Raw genomic sequence first — 22,706 nt, forward strand, 5'->3', positions numbered from 1 at the left:
AATTCCAAAAAGTTAAATTTTCACTTCTTAGCAGATATTTTAAAGTACAATATTAAGTTTATACAAAATGAGCAATTAAGCAAACACCATTATTTCACATTCTTCAAAAATACAAATTCATATTTATTCTTTTTTGGGTTTGGAGGTTTCTTCCTTTGGAAGTACTGAACCTGTAACGTTTTCATATCGCTCAGTGGAAGTCTGTTGTTCCCATGTTTCACACTTAAATAAATTTGATAGGCTTTTACATAATCCAAATAAAACTATTTGGGATTTAACCAAGACCTCTGGCCAATGACTAGTGTGTGTCAAAAAAAAGAAGGCTCTCGTGGGTCTTGCTTCTCCTGGCCAGAAGATCTGAGCCAGAGAGTCAGCAAAAACCTGTTTCCAGCCACCTTCCCCAAACAGGGACTAGGAGTTTACGGGGAAAGAGAACAGCTACCTTGAACTCTGACCCCTCCCCACCCGCACATTCTCCAAAACACAACAAAGGATGTAGACTGTTGAGTCAAAGAGCGCCCTGGGGAGGCCTGAGGACACGGGGGAAAAGGGCAAGAGAGGCCTCTCTGACTTGGCACCAGTATAAGGATAATAAGAATATTGCAGAAAACACCCCTGGGTTTTGGTGAAAAAAAAAAAAAAAAAAAGGTTTTATGAAAAATTTCCCCGGAAGAAAAAGTAGAACCTGCATTGAGCTGAGAAAGTGACACGACATCATCACCCAATTTGGGGCCCAGCAGGCACACCACCAAAAGGGCAGTGTGTGGTTTTAAACTTTGCTTCCAGTAAAAAAAAGCTTTTACTATGTACACACAGACATAAAGATCCAGTTTAATTTGCATTTCTCAGTGCAGACTGAGAAGCCCTCTCTTGAACAGGAGTAACAATGAGAAATGCCCAAACAGTGATCATCAGCTTCCCCAAAGGGTGTGAGAAGAGACAGGGGACCCTTTCTCTAGCCTCGCCCCCAACGTATGCCAGAGGAAACGGGCTAAACTGACTACCAATCAGAAATACGCATGATTCAGTTTTGTTGCCTCTCCCTCCCCAATATTTAGGAATGGTCAATTTCGGATCTATGTCACAGCAGAACCATTTGCATATTGGATCTATGGAAATCTTTCTGCTTTGACTGAAGTATATTTTAAAACTCAGTTCTTCAGTAGCCTGAGAATTGGAGATAAAATGGGGAGGGGGAGAGGGGAGTGAGGGTCAAGGAAGAAAGTTGATAAAGCAGATTATTAACAGCTTATTGTTAATTGTCTACTGGATTCAATGAGGGCTGGAGGCTTTTGCTTAAAGAGCCAACAGGGGCGGTAGAGGGAGCAGTATGGAAATGGCTCATGTTGTCCCCGCCCCCCTCCGGCCCCACCCACGACTGCCACAACCTTCCCCAAACATATTTCTGATTGGTGGTATAGGAAAATTGTAAACTCGTTAGCAATACTGCTGCAGTTCCACAAATCAATGGTTTCAGTGACTCTGGAGAAGTCTTTAGGATTAAGGACAATGAACGTGATTACAAATATAAAAGTCTAGAAGGTGCCAGGTGTCTACCTAGGAACAACCAGTTTCTTCCTTTCAGGCATCACTTTGTAATGGTGAAGAAGGGGGAAAAGATGGCAAGGGACCAAGAAGAAGTGATGAAAAAGGGCCTCAACAGCAGAGAACAGGACCCGCAGCAGTTCTTCAGAGAGCCTGAGGGGGCGCCCTTGGGCACACAGGGAAGGCTTGCATAGATTGAGCAGTTGCTGAGAATGCATAATAGTGTTTCCCTATGGACAGCCTCACGGCACAGGGCTGATGGAGTGGAAAAACGCAGCCAGGCCAGGGCCACATGGGACAACCACCATCAAGCTACACATATTGCACCAAGGTAAGTGCTTTTCTTTTCACACCTCAATTTAACTTTTTTTCTGAGCAAAAAATAAAACTTTGTGGAAAGTATGTGTGTGTGTGTGTGTGTGTGTGTGTGTGTGTGTGTGTGTATACACACACACACACGAAAGAAATTGCAGCAATTGGGTTAAAGATAAAATAACGTAAAGTGCTTTTTTATTATTTCTTTAATATACCAATATGAGGTTCTGCAAACTTGTCCCTCTGGACACATTCAGCACATTATACGAAGTCTCTCAGGAAAACCCACCCACCCGTTATCCCCATCAGTCCGCTGCCTTGACCCTGAAAGTAAACTCTCCAATCTACTGACTCTCCCAGAGGTGGTGAAGAGAAGTCCCTTGCTTCTGCCCAGAGAAGCCTTCACACCTTAAGCCCCTCCTGGACTTTGTACCATGATCTCCTTCTGCGAGGGCGGAGGGGTAGGGGTGGAATTCAATGAATGACACCAATTCCTGTCATCAAACTAGTGATACCCCCACGAAGTTGGCCATACTGCCAGGAAAGGCAGGGCCACTTTCCCTCAATGCCTCACCCACCTGCCTGGGAAGGACCAAATTCCCTAAGGCAGTTTGGCGGTGCCAGCCAAAGTTTCCTGCCACCTGCCAGGCCCGTGAACTCCACAATTCCCTAGGCTGACTAGCATTCTGTAAAGGGGCAGTATAACTGGAGATGCTAGTGGGAGCTGGAAGTCTCAATCTACAGGGTGAAAATGATTAAGGTTACCATGGGAAGAAAAAAGGCGTGATTTTACCTGAAGTCTGCACACCTTCCCTAGCCTCACCCTAGGTTCATTCGTGGGTTTGAAAACCACTCTCCGTGAAGGCTCTTTGTGGCTCCACTTTAGCCAGCGCCCTCTCTTCTCCAAGATCCTTGACACTAGGGGCCAGGCTGATAGAAGGGACAGGGGCGGGGAAGAGTGCTAGAAGAAGAAGGAAAGGAGAGACTGCCTATCCTGTGGAGTAAACGTACTCTTCACAACCACTCACTAGCATTTTAAGCACATTCTTGATGTTTTCAAAAGCTGATTGGATCTGATGGTCCCCCTTGTAATCTCTAGTACCCTCAAAAGGCAGATACTTCAACTAGGAAAATCTGTCAGCCCAAACACAGTTTCTTCATCACCCCTGATCTTTGGAGCAGAAAAGCCACTGACCTGGGTGGACCCCCAACACAAGCACAGCCCGGGCCGGCCGGAGGGAAGCAATATTTCAACCACGGCACTTCCGACGGCCTTCCCTAGGCTCCTGCTTTCCACCTCAGCTCCCAGGGAACCGAATCTCAAGTGAGCCTAGGACGGGCACGTGGGGAGGTCATTTGGGACCCACATGCTGCTCTCTATCTCGGAAGGTGTGGAGAAAACAGCCAGGGTCCTACCGCAAACCTTCCTATGGGTGCAAGGCCCGGAGACGGCCAAGAACAACCCATGCTCAGCAGCTGGTTTTCCAGGAAGATGAACCACTGCGGTAACAGAAGGTTCCTCCTGCCTTATCAACTTCTGCTGAGGCCAGTGGCCGCCAGAACCCACCAGCCTTTTGGACAGGAGAGTGCAGAGGGTCAAAAAAACCCCGATTCTCGTGACTAGACTCCTGCAATGAGAAACCACCAGCTGCCTGTAGATAAGCCCATTTCTCCTCATGGCAGTAACATTTACCACCACTGACTGCCCTCTTCTCCAAATCTGCCCCTGAACATCCTGTTAAAGGCAGGGCCTCTGGCTCCCAGGCAGATGATCTGCTCTGGATACTGTCTTGGCTGGCCCTGAGTAATGGCGCAGAGAACAGGAGAGTGACAGATCTCTCCACCTTAGGGACTGCAAAAGGAAGGCAAGTTACGGCTGCTTTCTGCCCGACATCGTTGACTCAGAAGGGCAGCCCTGTTTGTGGCACCCTGCCCCTCGCTCAAGGCAGGGAAGGGGCCCTTGGGAGGCAGAGGCCCAGTCTTGACATTGGGCCATGCCTAGTTTCTGAGCTCAGTGAGTGGGGGGAGCACTCATGACTACACTGACATAGGCAGTTAAGAGAAACTTTCCATTTTAGTATGGATTGTATTTTATGTTTTATTTTAAGAGGCAATGACTGACTCAGAGCCAAAGGCAGAGAAATGGATATAATTCTATACACAAATCAAAAAAAATTTTTTTCCTATAATACAACTTAATGCAACATTCCAAATGAGATAACTTATTGCAACATTTCAGGCTTTTTGGTGGAAGGGGAATTTTTTTGTTTTACCCTGAGTAGAAGATCATCGCTTTGTGTTTTTTTTTTTTTCTTTTTTTGTTTTTTGTTTAGAAATCATATGACTAAGCTGAGCAAGTCACATCCTTCTTTGCACTGTACTAGGCTGTATGCAAAATCCAGAGGGGTGAGAGGCGGAGATGGGAGGGGCAACCAAAGGCCTGGCTGGAACCCGGAACCAGGACACCCGGCCTGCCGATGACACGCCACCTGAACAGAACTCCTGTAAAGCTGCACCTTCTGATCGGCAAAATGCAGCTCTTCTGCTCTGAGGAAGAAGATGCCCTTCAAGGAAGGCAGACCACCAGCCAGCGACTGGCCATAAACCACATGTCCACTCTAGGACAACGCAGGGATGTTCCCCGAGAAAAGTTCACTGTGATCTGCAAGCCCTGGCAACCAACGGAGAAAGAGAGAACCCGAAGGCAAAGACTGTGATCACATCACTAGAGCCTGTTCTGCACATGTGTCATGGACAGAGAGCAGTCAACAACTTGCCTGGGGTCCCTGCGGAAGCGGACCGTCCCCACGGCCTCGGGCCAGGCTTTCAGCTGCCCCTTTGGGCTGCAGGATGACACCTGCCATAGTCACCCTGAGCTCCACCAACACCAAGCGCAGACAATGAAACCGTCTCACGTGATCCCTGTGCCGCTCACGGCTGTCTGACCTGCCTTTGCCACTTCCCTCTCTGATGGAGTGAGGGTCTGGCCTTCCAAGCAAGGTTCAGCCTCAGACTCAAAAGACACAGGAGCGGCAACACCCGACACACTGAACGCTACTGCCCGGACTACAAAGACCCCAGTGCAAGTGATGGGCAGCATCAGATTGATGGAAACCACACCCTTTCGTTCAGAATCTTTATGCATACGAGTAACCTTAATTTCCAAGTTCACATGACAATAAGCGAAAGTGACATACAGTGCAGCCAACAGTTCATTTATAACTTAGCTTTTTTTTTGTTTTGTTCCGTTTTTGTCTGTTTTTCTCCAAAGATCAGTTCCTTAAAAATGGATGCTCCTGGGATATGAATAAAGAAAATTATGTCTGAAAGGTGAGGATTTCAAACAAGGATTTCTTCCTCCTTCACACTGCTGACCCCACGATGGTAGGCATCGCACCTTCTGCCTCCTGTTCGGCCTCTGTTCCCAGAGGTGAGCACATCCGGCCAGGCCTTTCACTTGGAGAAGCTGCTGGTCAGGCCCATCTCCTCCTCCTCCTGCAGTAGTGCTTCAATGGGAATCAGATTAGACGGCGTGTCCAGGTTCTGGAGGGACAGAAACTCTGACATATCCATGGCACGTAACGTTTCTGTCTGAGGGTCTGAAGGAGTCACTGCTTGTCTGCTTCGCTCACAGGAAGAGGAGGCGGCGGAGGACGACAGGGGGATCGGGGGCGGGGAAAAAGTCTGCGGTGGTAGCTTCAGGCTGGGCTCATCAGGAGGCTGGGCGCTCAGCGCTGGAGCGGGAGGGGAAGGACAGCCCTTCCTCCTGCCGGCCGCCCGCTCCTTGGCGGAGTCCCGGCACGCACACTGACACTGACAGGCCTCCTCTTGTTTGATGATGATCACAGGGACGCTGAGGCCAATCTGCTGTACTGCGCTCCCTGCGAGAGGGCGAGAAAGACTGCTCTTCAAGTAGCCGCAGGGCAAGGGCAAGAAGGACAGAAGGGTGTAGGACTAGCTCAGCACCACGGAGGCGGGAACGACGGAAAGGGTGGATGCCGTGCCATGCTCCAGGGTTGGTTCTGCTTTAAACTGGACCACGTTCCTCCTCAAGTTAAGAAGGCTCTGACACTCCCCATCCCCTCCAAGACAGAAAAGCCACACACCATCTAGATGCACCCTGTATTTCCAGCTTCATTTCCGGCCCCTCTCGCAGGCACCCTCCACGCCAGCCACGGTGGATGCCTCCCTTTTCCTGCACGTTCTTCATAGCTCTGGGCTCAGGGGCTCTTCTTCCTCCCTAAACTCTTCTGGAGAACTTACTCTTACTTCTGAGCACCCAGCTCACCGCCCTCCTCTCCTAGCGTCTCCAGGCAGTGTTTGCGCACGTTTGTGCCTCAGGGCTGGCCCAAGGGGAGCTGCTGTGTGCAGAGCTATTCCACACTGTACCGGGCCATTTGGTCCCGCCTGCCCCAGAGGCTCCGACCTCCTTTGGGACACCCCGCGCGCCTTCGCAGCCCCGCCTCAGACACACGGCCAGCCTTGCGCACGCGCATCCCTTCTCTTTTGCGTGTGTGTGCTGTACAGATGCACACTCTGAATTCACACAGGCTTTGTGTGTCTCAGAAGAGCTAGAGACCAAGGGGCTAAGAGAACAGAATAGGAGGGAGTCAGGAGGCCCAAGAACCAGTGCTTTGGCTTTGCCACAAACTCACTTATGAATTTGGGGGACTCATTTAACCTTTCAGGGCCTGAGTTTCTTAATCTATAAAACAAAGAGCTTGAGAGAAAGGACCCTTTAGCCCTATAAGAGTCTCTGACCCAGATGCTGTTTCTTCATTACTGTAATTAGAAGAGTCCAGTGAATTAACAGCTGCTCTCTTTAGCATTAACTGTGATGCACACTTTTTTCTGGCTACATTAAAGCCTGTATCTGTTTTTTTTATTATTTTATTTTTTTGGCCGTGCAGTGTGGCTTGCAGGATCTTAGATCCCCGGCCAGCGATGGATCCCAGGCCCCCTGCAGTGGAAGCACAGAGTCCTAACCACTGGACCACCAGGGAATTCCCTAAAGGCTATCTCTGAAAGGGAAAGAACCATTACTAGTTAAAGAATGTTAAATGTGGTATTTATGCTATAAGTCCAGTAACTTTCAATAGTTGTAAGAATATTAAATACTCTAATAATACAAATGTGATCAATTTAATTTAAAAAATGTCTGAATCCCGGGCAAAGCAACAATTAACTAACTGTGCCTCAAGGGGCCCAGAGAGTTGCCATCCTTTTAAAGCTAACACAGAATCTCATACCTGTGCTACTGGCTACTGGTACTGCCGTGGTAAAGTACACCTTCTCAACTTTAGATGCTTGCTGCTGGAAAAAAAAAAAAAAAAATCACATTTATGGCTACTCAGATATGGCAGATCTCCAAGGGCCTAAAGCCTCCCCAGTTGTAATGGTCATCCAAGAGGACAGAAACCCCTCCGTGTTCAGGGATTTTTGTACTGAGCGATGTTTTTGTTTGTGCTCTGACATGAGGTCACTGCACTGTTTGACATTCAGTGCTGAAAATGTAGCCGGCTTTGTCCTCTCCCTACTCCTTGGCTGTCTCCCAGCTGCCTAATCCAGTAGGTTCTGTGCACCCAAAGGCTCCTCCAAGGTTGCTTTTCTCACGTGGATGGTCTTCTCAGACGGAGCCCCAGGGCTAGCTTCCCCTCTAAGCCCTCCACTCCCTGCCAGCCCCCAATACTTCCATGAGACTGGAAAGTTCTTTTTTCCCCTCAAGGACTAAGCTGCATGCTAAGAACAGGCTAAGACTCCCTCTCACAGGCAGAAGACCTCCTGTGAAGGCCCTGGGCAGTGTGCTGTAAGCTGCATGGGTCACGTGCTCAGGGTAGGCCCTGGACTCAGTCACACATGGATTCAAGTCCAAGCTCGGCCACTTAGTTGTTGAGGTCACGCAAGTAATTTAACCTCTTAGAGTCGCAGTTTCCTCATCTGTAAAAACAGGGACGCCAACCAAAGACTCTCCCAAAGGCCCCCAAAAGGATGAAATGAGATGATGTGTGTGGAGCCCGGGGCACACCGTGAGCATTCAGCAAACACTAGCTATTTATATGATTACCAAGTAGGACTATCGGGTCATGCCCAGAAATCACCCCTCACTTTATTACACTTCCGATTCAACTGGCTATAGGGTTTCTGCTTTCTTCAAGTCTTATATTAAGAAGGGCTTTATCTTTCATCCTTTCAAGGAACAAAAAGTGCCTCTAAGATGAGTCTAGGAGGAACGTGAAAGCCTCTGGCTAAGTTATAGGAGAGGACACTATAAAATAATGATGGAGAAATGAGACCCATGCTTAAATACATGAAAATGAATTGGGTGGAAAAGGAATGAGCTGTTCCATGCAGTTCCCCAGGGCAGACCCAGGAAAAGAAGATTAGAAACTACATGGAGGCATGTGGTTGCCAGAGGGGAGGAGGGAAACAGGTGAAGCAGAGTAAGAAGTGCAAAAACCCAGTTGCAAAATAAATGAGTCATGGGTAGGAAATGTACAGCGCGGGGAATACAGTCAATAAGTATGTAGATCTTAGGAGGGTGACATATCGTAACTAGACTTAACGTGGTGATCATTTTGAAATGCACAGAAATATCACTATGTCGTGTAGCAGGAACTAACAGAGGTAGGTCAATCATACTTCAAAACAAACAAACAAATTCATTGAAAAAGAGATCAGATATGTGGTTAGCAGAGGCAGGGGTAGGGTGGGGAGAGGGGGAATTGGATGAGGGCAGTCGAAAGATCCAAATTTCCAGTTATAAGATAAAGAAATACTAGGGATGTAATGAGCAATGTGATAAACATAATTAACACTGCTGTAGGTTAATATGAAAGTTGTTAGAAGAGTAAATCCTAAAAGTTCTCATCACACACACACATTTTTTTCTATTTCTTTAATTCTGTGTCTGTATGAGATGATGGATGCTCACAAAACTTGTGTCATTGTGCTGTACACCTTAAACTTACACACTGCTGTATGTCAATTATATCTCAATAAAACTGGAAGAAAAAAGAAAAAAATACCACTATCATAAATGAGAAAGTACGATCACTTTCTGTACATAGCCATCAGCAAATATATGAACAATAAAAATAATGAAAATAATTTTCTTTCGTTTTTTTTTTGGCCTCGCCGCACAGCATGCGGGATCTTAGCTCCCCGACCAGGGACTGAACCCGCGCCCCCTGCAGCGGAAGCACGGAGTCTTCACCACTGGACCGCCGGGGAAGTCCCTGAAAATAATTTTGAATAATGAAAACAACAGTACCAACCAGAAAACCCAAATACATGGAGGCAGATTGATTGGGTCATAATGCCGAAAAGACCCTTCCAGTGACTCTGGCCACCTGAGACTGGAACTAGGCTGCCTGCAGAGGTGGTTGGCACCCACCCCATTTATGGAATTTGAGTACTCACTATTTAGCTCTAACCTACCTTTCCAGTTTGTTTGATTGCATCATACATCCACCCAGACTTTCTCCCACTTAGTATATCCTTTTATCCATCTAAATCCTACTCATACTTCAAGGCTCACCTGACCTGTATGCCCAACTAACAAGCCTTTAGTCTCTAAACCCCTCATCTGGCAGCACGATGTAGCAGTCAAGAGCATGGGCTCTGGGAATGGTCTGTCTGTAAGCTGTGCCACTTGTAAGCTGTGTGACCTTGGGCTAGTCAATTAACTTCTCTGGGCCTCAGCTCTGCACTGGTAAAATCATTACCTACTTCCTAGGCCTGTGGTGATTAAATCATTAAAAAGTACTTAGCATGGTGAGTGACATCTAGAGATACAGACATATAGAGACAATAAAAAGATCAGTGGCTGCTTAGGGAGAGGGGGAGAGGGAGATGGGATGAAGAAGTGAAGCAGAGGAGACTTTTAGGGTGGTGAAGCTATTCTGGATACTGTAATGGTAGATATATGACATCATGCATTTGTCAAAACCCACAGAACCATACTATACCAAGAGTGAACCCTAAGGTAAGCTATGAACTTTAGTTAATAGTAATGCATCGATATTAATTCACCAATTACAACAAATGTACCACACTGATGCAAGATGTTAGTAAAAGGGAAAAACTAGGCTGGCGGGGGCAGGGAGCAGGAAGTGTATGGAAATTCTCTGTCCTACCTGTTCAATAAAACCTAAAAGAACCATAATCTAAAAATAAGGTACCTAAGGTAATGACTGGCACGTTAGACCCTCGATTTTAAAAAGTGCTTAGTTAGCACACTAAGCCTATACACATTAGTAAGGGCCCAATAAATTACAGCTATTGTTATTTTTTATTACCATTATTTTTATTTGACACTTTACCTACTGGTAGTGTTAACTTTCTTTTAGGGATTTTAGCCTTTTTAACTAGAATATAGGTTTTTATGAAAAAGAGATCGTGGTTTTTTCACTTTTCCATATCCCCAAGAGTATCCTGTGTGGTATCTGATAAATAGCAGGCCCTCAAAATATATTCAATTGAACGACCAAGTCATTTCCTTAGTCATCAAGACCAACACTTTGGTAGAAAATGGCACTACGGTTTGCTCCGGGAGCACAGATCACTTCTCTGACTTGGCTACTGCTGTCTGCTTCCATCTGATGGGGTCACATCAGTCCCTCATCCCAGTCTGGACTCTGCCTTGGATAAAAACCCGCTTTCCTGAAATGTTCTCAGGCTCCCCTGTCCTAGCTGACAGGATTAGACCACAGCTGAAATATCCAGGTAAACTTGAAGGCTGTTTCTCTGCCCCGACCCCTCCACTGCAGGTACTGACTGCAGCATTCCTGGGTTTATACTTGATTATGGGGAAATGACTAAGTGTTAGAATGACATGTTTCAGGGTGGATGTGACAGCCATTTTCCTTTTTGAAGTAAAAGCCTCTGAACATGTCACCCATGGAAATACACTTCACCCCACGGGATCCATTTCCACATAATACTTACAATTTGTTCTTGGGTGTGTGGTGAGCTGGTGGCACCATTCAGTATCCACTGTAAGTTCTGTTCTCCCATGACGAGGCTGGGCTGCAGGAGAGCCGTGCTGGGAGTCGGGGTGATGGTTATAGTGGGATTACTAGTCAGGACGGAGTTGGCATCCAGGGGCAGAGTCTGGACCATGGCCGGCAGGGGCTCAGTAGTACTCTGTGGTTGAGGCGGTGCTGCCATGGCTGACGCCACTGCCGCTGCTGACGCCAAAGCCCCAGCGACAACAGAAAGTCCCGGCACGATGGGCTGCGGTGCCTGGGGGTGCGGAAGAAACTCTTGATGATTAGCAGCGAACTGTGTGCTGTGGGGAACAGGCACTTCTGGAGGTTGTAAGAGAGCAGGGGGGTTGCCAAATGCAGCTTGCTGGGAACCAGTTCCTAGGGAGGGAGCAGGCAGAGGAGCAGACGGTGCTGAGGCTGGTAGTAGAGGCTGGGGTGGCTCGGAGATGCCAGGCTGCAGTATAAGTGGAAGAGATAAAGATGCTGAATGTCTTGTGGATGGCGGAACATCACTGACTGACTCTGCATCACCATTAAAGTTTTCAATCAAGGCAGCTGGCAAGAAAAAGAAATAGAAATATATATACATATTCCAAGACTTATATGAGCCACAAAAACACAGTCATTATGGGCTACACCAAAGACAGCTGAAGTCTGTTACAGTTGATTCCTCCAAGGCTGGCAGGCTGGCTTTCTGCTTTTCATTTAACAACCCCTCTGCTCAAAGCACCAGGCTTCACGATCAACCTCACTTTCTAAACGTGAAGACCTAGTATGGGTCTAACCGTAAAAAAATGTGTCCTACAGCTTTTCTGGAAAAGAGCTTAGACATCCTTTTCTTGGCATATGATCAGTGAACACACTTTCTGACTACTGAAAGTGAAGCTTCACGGACAGATTTTCATTCAAACACAATCTGATCTACACATCTGAAGTTTGGTTTGTGGATCCTGCCCACTCATGAACGGAGGTGTCACATCAGGAGAAAGAGCTCACAACTCCTCTCACTTTTTAAAGCCAACAAGAGCTTTTGGAAAAGGGGACCCTCTTCTTTTGAGGGTCCAGGAAAAGTAGATCCTCAAGTAGACCCTTGATGAGGGAAGTAGGGGGAAAAAAGATGGAATTGAACTGAAAAGCCCATCCTTTTCTGACCCCTCACTGAAAGTACACTTCATTAAAGGAACTGAAATATTTCACTGTGCTTGACATCTACACTGTGTCAACAAGTGTGAATTCCCATTCCCAGTGCAGAGATTTGGGCAGGAAGAGAGTCTGTATCACAAACCTGTCTGTTGAGGATCTTCCTGAATTGCTGGATCATCTGACTTCTGGAACATTGGTTCAAAGATGATTGCTGGTGAAAGTGTGCTGAAAGTGTTCTGGCCCTGTGTCAGAGACAGAGACAAAGGTGTAAGGCTCGCCATCCGAAAGCAGGTCTTCACCACGAGAGCACACAGAGCAGCAGAACTAGAATAATCTCTGGGGCTTCCCTGGTGGCGCAGTGGTTAAGAATCCGACTGCCAATGCAGGGGACATGGGTTCGAGCCCTGGTCCAGGAAGATCCCACATGCCGCGGAGCAACTAAGCCTGTGCGCCACAACTACTGAGCCTGCGCTCTAGAACCCGTGCGCCACAACTACTGAGACTGTGTGCCACAACTACTGAAGCTTGCGCACCTATAGTCCGTGCTCTGCAAGGAGAAGCCACCGCAATGAGAAGCCCGCGCACCGCAACGAAGAGTAGCCCCCGCTTGCCGCAACTAGAGAAAGCCTGCGCGCAGCAACAAAGACCCAACACAGCCAAAAATAAATAAATAAAAAAAATCTATTTAAAAAAAAAACTAAATTACGAGAATGATCTCTGGATATGCTTCTTGTTTCTAACTTCTCCTTTCCCAAGGTGACATTTATTTCCCTAAGCCTCAGATGCTGAAGATCTGGGTCCTCAAACACTCTAAAGCAGGAGTCGGCAAACTGACTTGCTGGCTGAACGTCTGTTTCTGTAAATAAAGTTGTATTGGAACAGGTACTTTCTGTTCCTTTCTGGATTGTCTAGGTTGCTTTTGCACTGCAGTGGCAGATTTGAGGAGTTGTGACAGGGGATGTATGGGCCACAAAGCCGAAAATATCTGGCGCTTTACAAAAATTTTGTTGACCCCTGCTCTAAAAGACCAAATTCTACATAAAAATGGGGTTGTATAACATTTATTACTTGGAACTTGCTTTTCTCATGTAATAACATAATAATAACACAATAATAACATATTGTGAATATCTTCCAAGGATACTACACAATGTCTATGCTATTCTAATATGTACACATGGTAGTGAATCAAACAATATAAGGAAACTTACAATGACAGACAATAGCATGGCCTTAGACTCACTACTGTTTGTCATTGCAAGTTTCTTTGTAACTTACAACTAAGAAAAGGTCAGAGGCATTTATGAAAAAGTAAGACATGAGAAAACAAAAGAGAGCACCTAGTGACCCGAGGGCCTGACTGCTGACAGGCACCACCTCCAGGCTTACCTTCAGCTAAGGGAAGGGGGAAAACAGCAATTCTTTTCTCTGCAGCCCACCACCACTTCGCATTTTGTGCCGCAAGGGTGGCAAAGGCGACTACGTTCAAGAGCCCAGGGAGCAACAGAAAGAAGTGAAGCAGAGGGCAGGGGCTGTGGCAAAGCCTCGGCCACACTTGCGGGCTCAGCTGAGGGCGACCACGGGCCACACACACGGGGCCACCAGAGCTCGCGGCCAGTTCAAAACCTGGACTTTTACATGAAACCTACTGATTTATAATTGAAAACAAGCAACGGAAACAATTTCAAAGCACGGTACAGACCGCACAAAACCTGTCTTCAGGCTAGACTCTGACCTGGTGCCAGCCTGAGCTTTAAGGGCATTTTGCATCAGCTTTGCTTCTGGGAGGGGGAAGGATCTCTTTGGGGCTGGGCAGAAGCACGGCGAGTGGAGCTGTCCACCAATCTAGAGGGCCTCTGAGATGAACTGCCCACTTGAGCCAAGAGGGTCCACCATGACTCCACAACCGGCAGAATGAGAGGGGCAGTTCAGTGAAGCTGATGGCCAGCATGGTAGAAGCTGAAGGCAGAAACCTATGTAAGGCTTCCAGCTTCTAGTCCAGAGGGAGTTAAGAATCACAGGCCAAAACAGTGCCTTCAAACTTTTCATCATGACACAAAGTAGGAAATATATTTTATATATATATATATATATATATATATTTCATGTTACATACATATCTGTATGTACGACTGAAACAAAACCCTGTGAAACAGAACCTATCCTTACTACGTGCAATGTCTTCTGATATTTTCTATTCTACTGATGTCCTTAAAGTGTTGATTATAAGCCACTATTTTATAACCCAATAAAGATGTGCCACCCACTTTGAAAAATGGTGAGCTAATGACTACCACTAAGCTATAATTACAGCTTTGCAACTCCTTTACGGTTGTTTTTTTTTGTTCTACCTGTTTACGAATCATTATCAGGAACAACACTGTTAAAAAAAGGAATGAGTCCCTGTGACTTCAAAAGATTAGGCGCAAGAATGTTTACAGCAGCACTCTCAGTGGCTCCAAACTAGAAACTATCCAAATGCCCAAGGGCAGTCGACCGAACGAACTCTATTATATTCATTTAGTGTAATACTGTTCAACAATGAGAATGAATGATCTATTACTAAACGCAACAACGTGGATTAATTTCTCAAACAAAACGTTGCAAGAAAGAAGCCAGCACCAACGAGTATATACCACATGACTCCGATTATACAAATCACAAAAACAGAGCAAACTCATCTTAGGTTGTGAGAGGTATGACAGTCGTTATCCTTAGGGAGAGGTAATGGCTGTTAGGGGGACTGAGGGGGGTCTTCTGGGGTGCTGGGAATGTTCTGTTTCTTGATTTGGGTGCTGGTTACCTGGATATGATGAACTGTGATGATTCATCAAGGTGTACCTGATAGGTGTACTTTTCAGCATGTATATTATACCTCAATAAAAAGTTTTTCTTACTTAAAGGAAAAAAGGAAGGTGCTGAGGGGACTGTGACTCAGCCACTACCAGGCTTTAGGGCAACAACCCTGGGGGCAGAGTGGGAACTGCCCCCCAAAGTAGAGGAGACAGAACAGGCTAAGCCTCTGGGGCCTGGAGCAAAGAGACACAAGAACACTGAGCCATCTGCGAACAGGATGGGCCGCTCCCCAGCACTTCAGCCCAAGTTCACTCCTAGGACACAAGCACGTGGCTGCCCAGGAAGCTGTAAAATGATGATCTCATAAAAATATATCATTTGATTTTAACAATTCATCATCTTTTTTTTTTTTTTTTTTTTTTTTTTTTTTTTTTTTTGCGGTATGCGGGCCTCTCACTGCCGCGGCCTCTCCCGCCGCGGAGCACAGGCTCCGGACGCGCAGGCGCAGCGGCCACGGCTCACGAGCCTAGCTGCTCCGTGGCATGTGGGATCTTCCCGGACCGGGGCACGAACCCGCGTCCCCTGCATCGGCAGGCGGACTCTCAACCACTGCGCCACCAGGGAAGCCCTATCTTTTTTTTTTTTTTAAGCAAGCAGAGCAAAATTAATCCTATTACTTCAAGGAACTGTGGTCTTAGTTGAAAGACTAAAAATGAGCCTATTTCCAATTCTGGGATAAATGCTGGGTGACAAGGAGACAACATATAATTTGATTCCAAGGGAGAAGAGCAGGCCTCTCTCTTGCTGCTGTAAATTATGGCAGAAAAGGCTTTCCTTTTTTTTTTTTTTTTAACAAGTACTCAATGTCCCCTCATGTGATTCCTCACCTGGTGACCCCAGGGCTTCAGAAAGCTCCTCAGTCAGTCATATGTCACAGCCCCAGCCAGGGAGTGGATGCCTAAACCATTTCATATGATCTCTTGAAATTAAGGAGATATTATACCCAGAAATTTTAGGTTGTGTGGCTTAGAGGGCAATCCTGGCCACACAGTGCATCAGTTTCATTTAGAGCATTAGCTCTGAAATGTGAATATGTCAAACAATCATATGAAGTGCTCCTTTAACGTTTTTCTTTGTTCTTCAGATTGGCTAATTTCTACTGATCTCTCTTCAACTTAACTGATTCTTTCTTCTGTCATTTCCAACCTGCTGTTGAGTCCATCCGGTGAATTTTAAAATTTCAATATATTTTCAGTTCCAGAATTTCCATTTGGAACATATTTTTTTTTATAGTTTCTATTTCTCTGCTGAGATTTCCTATTTATTAAATCATTACAGGCATATTCCTTTATGTGCTTGAGTGTTTAAGAGCTACTTAGAAATGTCTGCCCACTAATTCTAATTTCTAGCTCATCTTGGGGTCAGTCTCCATAGATTACCTTTTCTCTTGGGTGGGGGTAATGTTTTCCCATGTCTTTTTTTTTTTTTTTTTTTAGTATTTATTTATTTATTTGGCTGCACCAGGTCTTAGTTGCAGCACGTGGGATCTTCGCTGTGGCATGTGGGATTTAGTTCCCTGACCAGGGATCGAACCTGGGCCCCCTGCACTGGGAGGGTGGAGTCTTAGCCACTGGACCACCAGGGAAGTCCCTTCCCGTGTCTTCTTATGTTCACAAATTTTGCATAACCCTGGACACTGCAAATGATATGTTGTAGAGACTAAGGATTCTGTTATACTTCTTGGAAGAGTATTTGGTGTTTGCTTTAACATTCCGGTGACTTGGCTATGCTCCAACTCCAAGCTCTGTCTTCCCTGCAGTGGATGGCAGCTGTAATCTTTGTCCAGCTCTTTAGCCTCAGCTGGGCTGCTTAAGTGTCTGCCCCACACACCCACAGTTCAGGGGTCAACTAGAGATTTGGACACAGCTTATACACAGAACTCAGGACGCCCCCCGTTGTGGCTCTCTCCTTTCCAGGCCAACCCCCCGACTTTCCAGGTGCTGTGGTAGCCCTGAACTCTGTCCTCTGGTTAGTCAAGCCAGTAAGAGGGAGTGTTTACTGAGCCTGGGCCATCTTGCTTGGTATCAACCAGGACTTGCCCTGAGATGGATAAACCATAAAGCCTGAAGACCCATCCAGTGCCTTTGCTGTCTTCCCAGTGGCCCCTTCTTCCAAGCGTTACCTCTGCCTGTTTGGGTTGCTCTCTGGTGCCTTCAAGTAGTTGTTTTTATATTTTGTCCAGCATGTACAGTTGATTTCTGTGGGAGGGCAGGTCTGATAAGAGCAGTTCTGCCATTACCGGGAGAACCCAGGCCTTGGTGTGCTAATATAAAATTGCAGTGTCGGGTGCCCCTTCCAGAGGATACTCAGTTGGTTTGGGAGAGGCCCAAGAACCTACGTCGCAGAAGAGGCGCAGAGGACTCCATCATTCACAATTTGAGAAATACTTTTTCACAGCATTCCTGAGTCACTCAGTCTCTGTTCAAATCCTTCCTATCACATGGATTCCTCCTTATTTATTGTGCATATACTCACAGAAAATCTGACCTAAGCTATATTTACTTACCAGAGAGAAACAACAAAAAATGCACACTTAACCACCAGTGTCGGTGACCCAGTAAAGCTCACAGATCCTCTTGAAGGAGCATAAGCTCAGGACTGATGCGGCAGTTTGCAAGATACATCGTGGAGTCACGGCAATGGCAGAGGGAACCAAAGCAGGCAGATCAAGAAACACTGGTGTGGTCCCCTAGCAGAGGGCCTGTAGAGGAGGTCCTCCGCAGAACCCCCGTGCAGTGAGCTCAAAGAAAGGAAAAAACTGACTTCGGTCGGACTGGCAGGGCTTGAGAAAAGTCTGGAAACGGAATCCTGGCTCCCCCTTACAGTGGATGAATTTTAAGCTCCTCAAGGACAGACCACAGCTACTTCACCACCACCACAAGCTCAGCACCAGCACTCTGCCCGACGGAGTGGCCACTCAAGAAATATTTGCTAGATGAATAAAGACAGACATTTTCTGGGGCAGGAGGTTATCAAGCGAGTGATCTAGGTCAAAAGGCACTACACGCCAGGGAGAACAACCTCTCCAATGAGAGCTCCTACCAGGAAACAAGAGCAAGACACCCTGAACGGTTAGTAACTGAACACAACTCAATCTGAAGGACTTCAAAGACTGGCCCTCCTCAATTTTCCCAGCACAGGGAGGGCTCCATTCTTGCACTTACTTTAATGGCACCCATAATCACAGGTACACTTACCGTATTGGAATGTTCTTGAAATTCGGAATCTGTGGACAGAAGGCTTAAATCCCTCAGACAAAGTGAGTGATTTGTATCCTGTGAAAGAAAAACAAAATCTAATTAAGTAACAAAAGAAATCAGGATTTATAGTAGCCTATCAGGTAATGAAACACTTGATTAGAGTGTCCCTAAGGTTCCAAATGTCTAGAGAGTAAAAAACCATTCAAAGCAAGGGCTATGTGAATTATTTCCATTTTCAAAATCCTGATATTCTTAAGAAGAAATCTCTTACACTCTTAAAGATAGTTAATAGAGTTTAAGAATTATCTCATGACTCAGGCTCCAGAGTAACAAAAGCTATAATAGCATGAAATGGATAGCATTTGTATAATTGGTCCTACCACTGATAGAGCAACTTCACATGACCTCATTTACTATTCGTATAAACCTTCGAAGTATTACTTCACATTCCCATTTTAAGTATGAGAAAATTAATGCTAAGACTAGCAGTGAACTGTCCAAAATCACACAGCTAATTAGCATAACACAAACCCAGTGCTTCTGACTGAAAGTCCATCTTCCTTCCATTACATCACTGTGTCCCCAACATGGGCATCTCGGGGACCCTTACTCAGAGTGGTACTGAGGGGTTATTGTTCATATATGGCTGTCTGGGCTAACTCTGAATTCTGGATTCCTAGACAGTTGGAATTCACATACTTCATGTGGTAACCCTGCTTTACCTCATGGATCAGCTGTTCCCATCCACGCGTGCATTCAACAAATACTCACTGAGCATCTACTATGTATTAGGCACTGTTCCAGGCCCAGGGATACAATAATAAAGAAAACAAAGTCCCCGCCACCAGAGAGCTTACATTCTAGTGTGCGGAGGGGGTACAGACAAAAAAACCAAATACATATACAGTACACAAGATGATGATACGTGCTACGGAGGGTAAGCGGAGTAGGGAAGGCCAGGGTTAAGAGCTGCCCTTTTATTAGATTAGGGAAGGCCTCATAGATAAGGTGGCCTCTGATCAGATACTGAAGGAAAGAGGGCATGGGCCATGCACACACGTGGGAGAAGTGTTTCACACAGAGTATAGCAAGTACAAAGGCTTGGAGGCAAGAGTGGGCTTCCCTTGTTCAAGGAACCACAAGGTGGACGGTACGGCTAAAGTGAAAGGAAGTGATGTAAATGAGGTGAGAGAAGTGACCAGGACAGAGTGTCTAGGGCCTTCTGGACCACTGTAAAGATTCTTTTACTTTAAGTGATACAAGAAGCTACTGAAGGGTTACGAGCAGAGGACAGACATGGACAGAGTAGCAGTGGGGAGAAGAGTGGGAAACGTGCTAAGAAAACCACTTAGCAGGTGACTGCAACAATCAGGCCAAAAAATGACAGTGGTTTGAATGAAGTAATCACATCAGATTCTAGATATATTCTCAAGGTAGGGTTGATAGACTTTGCTGGTGGGTAGGGGGTATGAGGGAAGAAAAGGAGTCAAGAATGACTCTAAGATTTTTGGCCTGCTCCACTAGAAAAACAGAGGTGCCATTTACTAAGATGGGATAGACTGCACCATTTACTAAGATGGGGTAGACTACAGGAGGAAGGCTTGACATGGGACATGTCAAGACTGGGAAACCTAGGTGACAGCTGGGTGGAGACATCAAGTGGAAGGTTAATCTGGGCTAGAGATACAAACTTAGGACTCAAAGGCAATCTCGATGACATTGAAAGACTGAGACTAGAGGAGATTCCCTCCCCTGGGGAGCGAACAGCCATCCAGAGCAGGTCTGGGCGATGTGCACTAGGGTCCTCCAATGCATAGAGACTGTGGCAAGAAACTGTCCTCAGATTGTTACAAAAACGAGAAAATTGATCGTGACTTCATAAATGCAGCTTTGTACACAAAGACTCTCAAATCTTAGTATTTTCATCTGGTTTTACAGAGGAAGAGACTGAGGCGCAAAGAAGTCATTTGCCTAAGGTCATGTGACTAGTTGTGGAGCCTGGATGTGAGTTCACACTCTTCGCAACCAGTGCTGGGGTTTTTTTTGTTTGTTTGTTTTTTTGTTGTACGCTGGCCTCTCACTGTTGTGGCCTCTCCCGTTGCGGAGCACAGGCTCCGGACGCGCAGGCTCAGCGGCCATGGCTCACGGGCCCAGCCGCTCCGCGGCATGTGGAATCTTCCCGGACCGGGGCATGAACCCGTGTCCCCTGCATCGGCAGGCGGACTCTCAACCACTGCACCACCAGGGAAGCCCAACCAGTGCTGTTTTGCCTCTTACGACATAGGGGTCAAGAACCAGGCTCTGGAATCAGCCTGCCTGCCTAAAGGGAACTAATTACAAGCTTTGGATATTTAGACAAGTTATTTAATTTTTCTCCTTGCCTCAGGTTTCTTTATCAGTGATATGGGAATAGTAACAATACTGGCCTCTTGTGAGTGAGATAATTCCCATAAAAACAGCACAGTGCTTGGTATATAGTAAAAATTCAGTAAATATTAGTTATTGTTACTAATAAAACAAACACATTCAAATCACAGTCCTTATAAAGGGATCCTTTGTTCTTTAAATATTAGAAACCACAGAATTAAATTATGCTGCCTTTCCCCAAATCAAAACTGTATTACATACTTTAACTGTATTACATACTTTAAGAGCCGCATTATTCAAAAGAGGGTCAGTGTGCTTCAGTTTATCTATGAAATAGCAAAATAATAACAGTTCTCAGTTCCTGGGTTCAAAAGACATAAGGTAAGTTACCCAATACCATATCAGAAGTAATAACAGTAAAGTTATCCCAGGACCTCTCTGGAAAGAAGCCGTAGAGGAGAGGGAAATGTGGTGGAAGGGCTTGGTAAAGAACAGACAAAACCACCTAAAACTCTGCAGAGTCTTGTTCTGTGGTTCAGTGCCTTAAGGCGGTGGCTCTCAAACCTTTCGGTCTGCAGACAATTCAAAAGGGCAGGGGACCCCCCAGACTCCGCCTGGTTCTCCAATGATGGATTAATGAATGTGTGAAGCAAATCATTAACTCATGTCCCAAACTCAAGTGCAGATGTACCATTTTATAGACATGAATGGGAAAATAACACCCTTTGAGAGCACCTGGCTGACACTTTGGAAGCCATTCGGAGACCTCTGGGTCCAAGACATCTCTTCCACCATACCTGACGGAGGGGAGGTGGAGCTGAATCAGGGGCTGAAGCACAGGGAGCCTGGTGAAATTTCTGGCTTCCACCACCTCATCACAAAGACATAAGATCTCGACACTGATTTCTTCTCTCTCACTAACAGATTTAGAGAGAAGGCATTTTAACCTTTTATTTTGATATGCAAACAACGGTTGCTGTTCTATGGTGCCCAGATCAAAACGAGAGACAAAACACGGCACACCTCGGATCCACTGTGACTTAGAAGTGCACTGTATGAGTTTCCTTTGTTGTCGTGACCTTTCATGTGACTTTTGAGACTGTATTGAGTGCTGAATGTTTTCTCACAGCCATTACTGGGGCAGAAAAAGGGTCTTTCACCTGCAAGAATGACAAGAGGTATTAATTTTACCATAAAATCATTTCACTGGATTAAGACATGTACTTTCCCCTAACAGAGGGAAGTAAATATTCTAATAAGGGTTCAAGTAATAAGTTGGATAAATTACAAGTTAATCATTCCAGTCCTAAAATTTAATGTAGAGCAAAGCACTGAGAATGGCCTGCTCCTGGGAAGTTAAAAGAGAAGATTAGTTTCTTTCCCCCCAGATTCTTTTCTGAGAATCTCTGCATTGGTTTTATTTCTTAAGGTTGGACCCCTGAGTCCAATCTTTAGATCCTTTTTAACCTCTGAAAGAAACTCAAACATTATAGGTGAAGGCCAAATGATGAGGCTTGCTCTCTCCACAAAGCTCTACAGGTCTCAATGGAAGTACAGATATTTACTGACTCAATGAAGGTTAAAAAATAAAAATTAGCCTAAACTCACCAGTATGTGTACGGACGTGAGTTTTAAGGTGGTGGCTTGCTGCAAATGCTTTTCCACAGCCATCATGATCACACCTAAGTAAGTTGTTTAAGCAGAGAGGATAGCAGTCATTAGCTGATAGACCTTTACCTTCAATATCTCTTGTAAATACAAACTGACATTAAAACAACTGCTTAGAACACTAAGATCAGCTCAATGAAACTGGTTTTACAGATGGGAATGATGACAGGTCCCTGGAAAAGTAAGGTGACAAATCTCGGATCAGAGGGAGAGGTACGCCCAGGATAAGTATTTCTTGTCCTACAAGTAAGGCACATGTTGAGAGCCCTAACAATACAAGCCTTCTGATGAATTACACAACAGAATTCTATTGACAATGAGAACACATATGGAAAATCTACTGCAAATGGAATATACGGAACATCAGTGGTGGGTACAGAGGCTCTCACATGGGCATGGGGACTGAAATCCAACACTAGAACGAAATCAGTCAGAACATACTGGCTGTAATGTAATTATCTATAATCTTCAGAGAGCTTCTCTCTTCTACTTTCTTGATAACCAAAGCTAGAGGTAATATTTCCCTCCGTAGAACTCCTAGGGCATTTTTCTATACGCTGCTTTTATGGCACCTGTCATTCCCAACCTTACTTTAGCTCTACATGTATACGTTTGTCATCTGTTC

At 45.7% G+C, this 22,706-nt stretch overlaps 1 protein-coding gene across 2 annotated transcripts in view; it reads right to left on the minus strand.

The window, feature by feature from the left end:
- Window positions 1–1,940: 1,940 nt before the first annotated feature.
- The window catches only part of MTF1 (metal regulatory transcription factor 1), a 41,139-nt gene continuing 20,373 nt past the window's right edge, over window positions 1,941–22,706 (minus strand). The window contains exons 5-11 of one of the 2 annotated variants that reach the window (XM_032623841.1): window positions 22,022–22,095; window positions 21,437–21,573; window positions 18,044–18,121; window positions 12,133–12,232; window positions 10,807–11,402; window positions 7,110–7,170; window positions 1,941–5,741 (exon numbers count right to left, since the gene is read on the minus strand). In XM_032623841.1, coding sequence (XP_032479732.1) covers window positions 5,314–5,741; window positions 7,110–7,170; window positions 10,807–11,402; window positions 12,133–12,232; window positions 18,044–18,121; window positions 21,437–21,573; window positions 22,022–22,095 — 1,474 coding nt within the window. In that variant the 3' untranslated portion in view covers window positions 1,941–5,313. Of the gene's footprint in view, window positions 5,742–7,109; window positions 7,174–10,806; window positions 11,403–12,132; window positions 12,233–18,043; window positions 18,122–21,436; window positions 21,574–22,021; window positions 22,096–22,706 lie in introns of both variants that reach the window. The other variant, XM_032623833.1, reaches the window with a different exon arrangement.

Source organism: Phocoena sinus, chromosome 1 (assembly GCF_008692025.1).
Source record: "Phocoena sinus isolate mPhoSin1 chromosome 1, mPhoSin1.pri, whole genome shotgun sequence".
NCBI lineage: Eukaryota > Metazoa > Chordata > Mammalia > Artiodactyla > Phocoenidae > Phocoena > Phocoena sinus.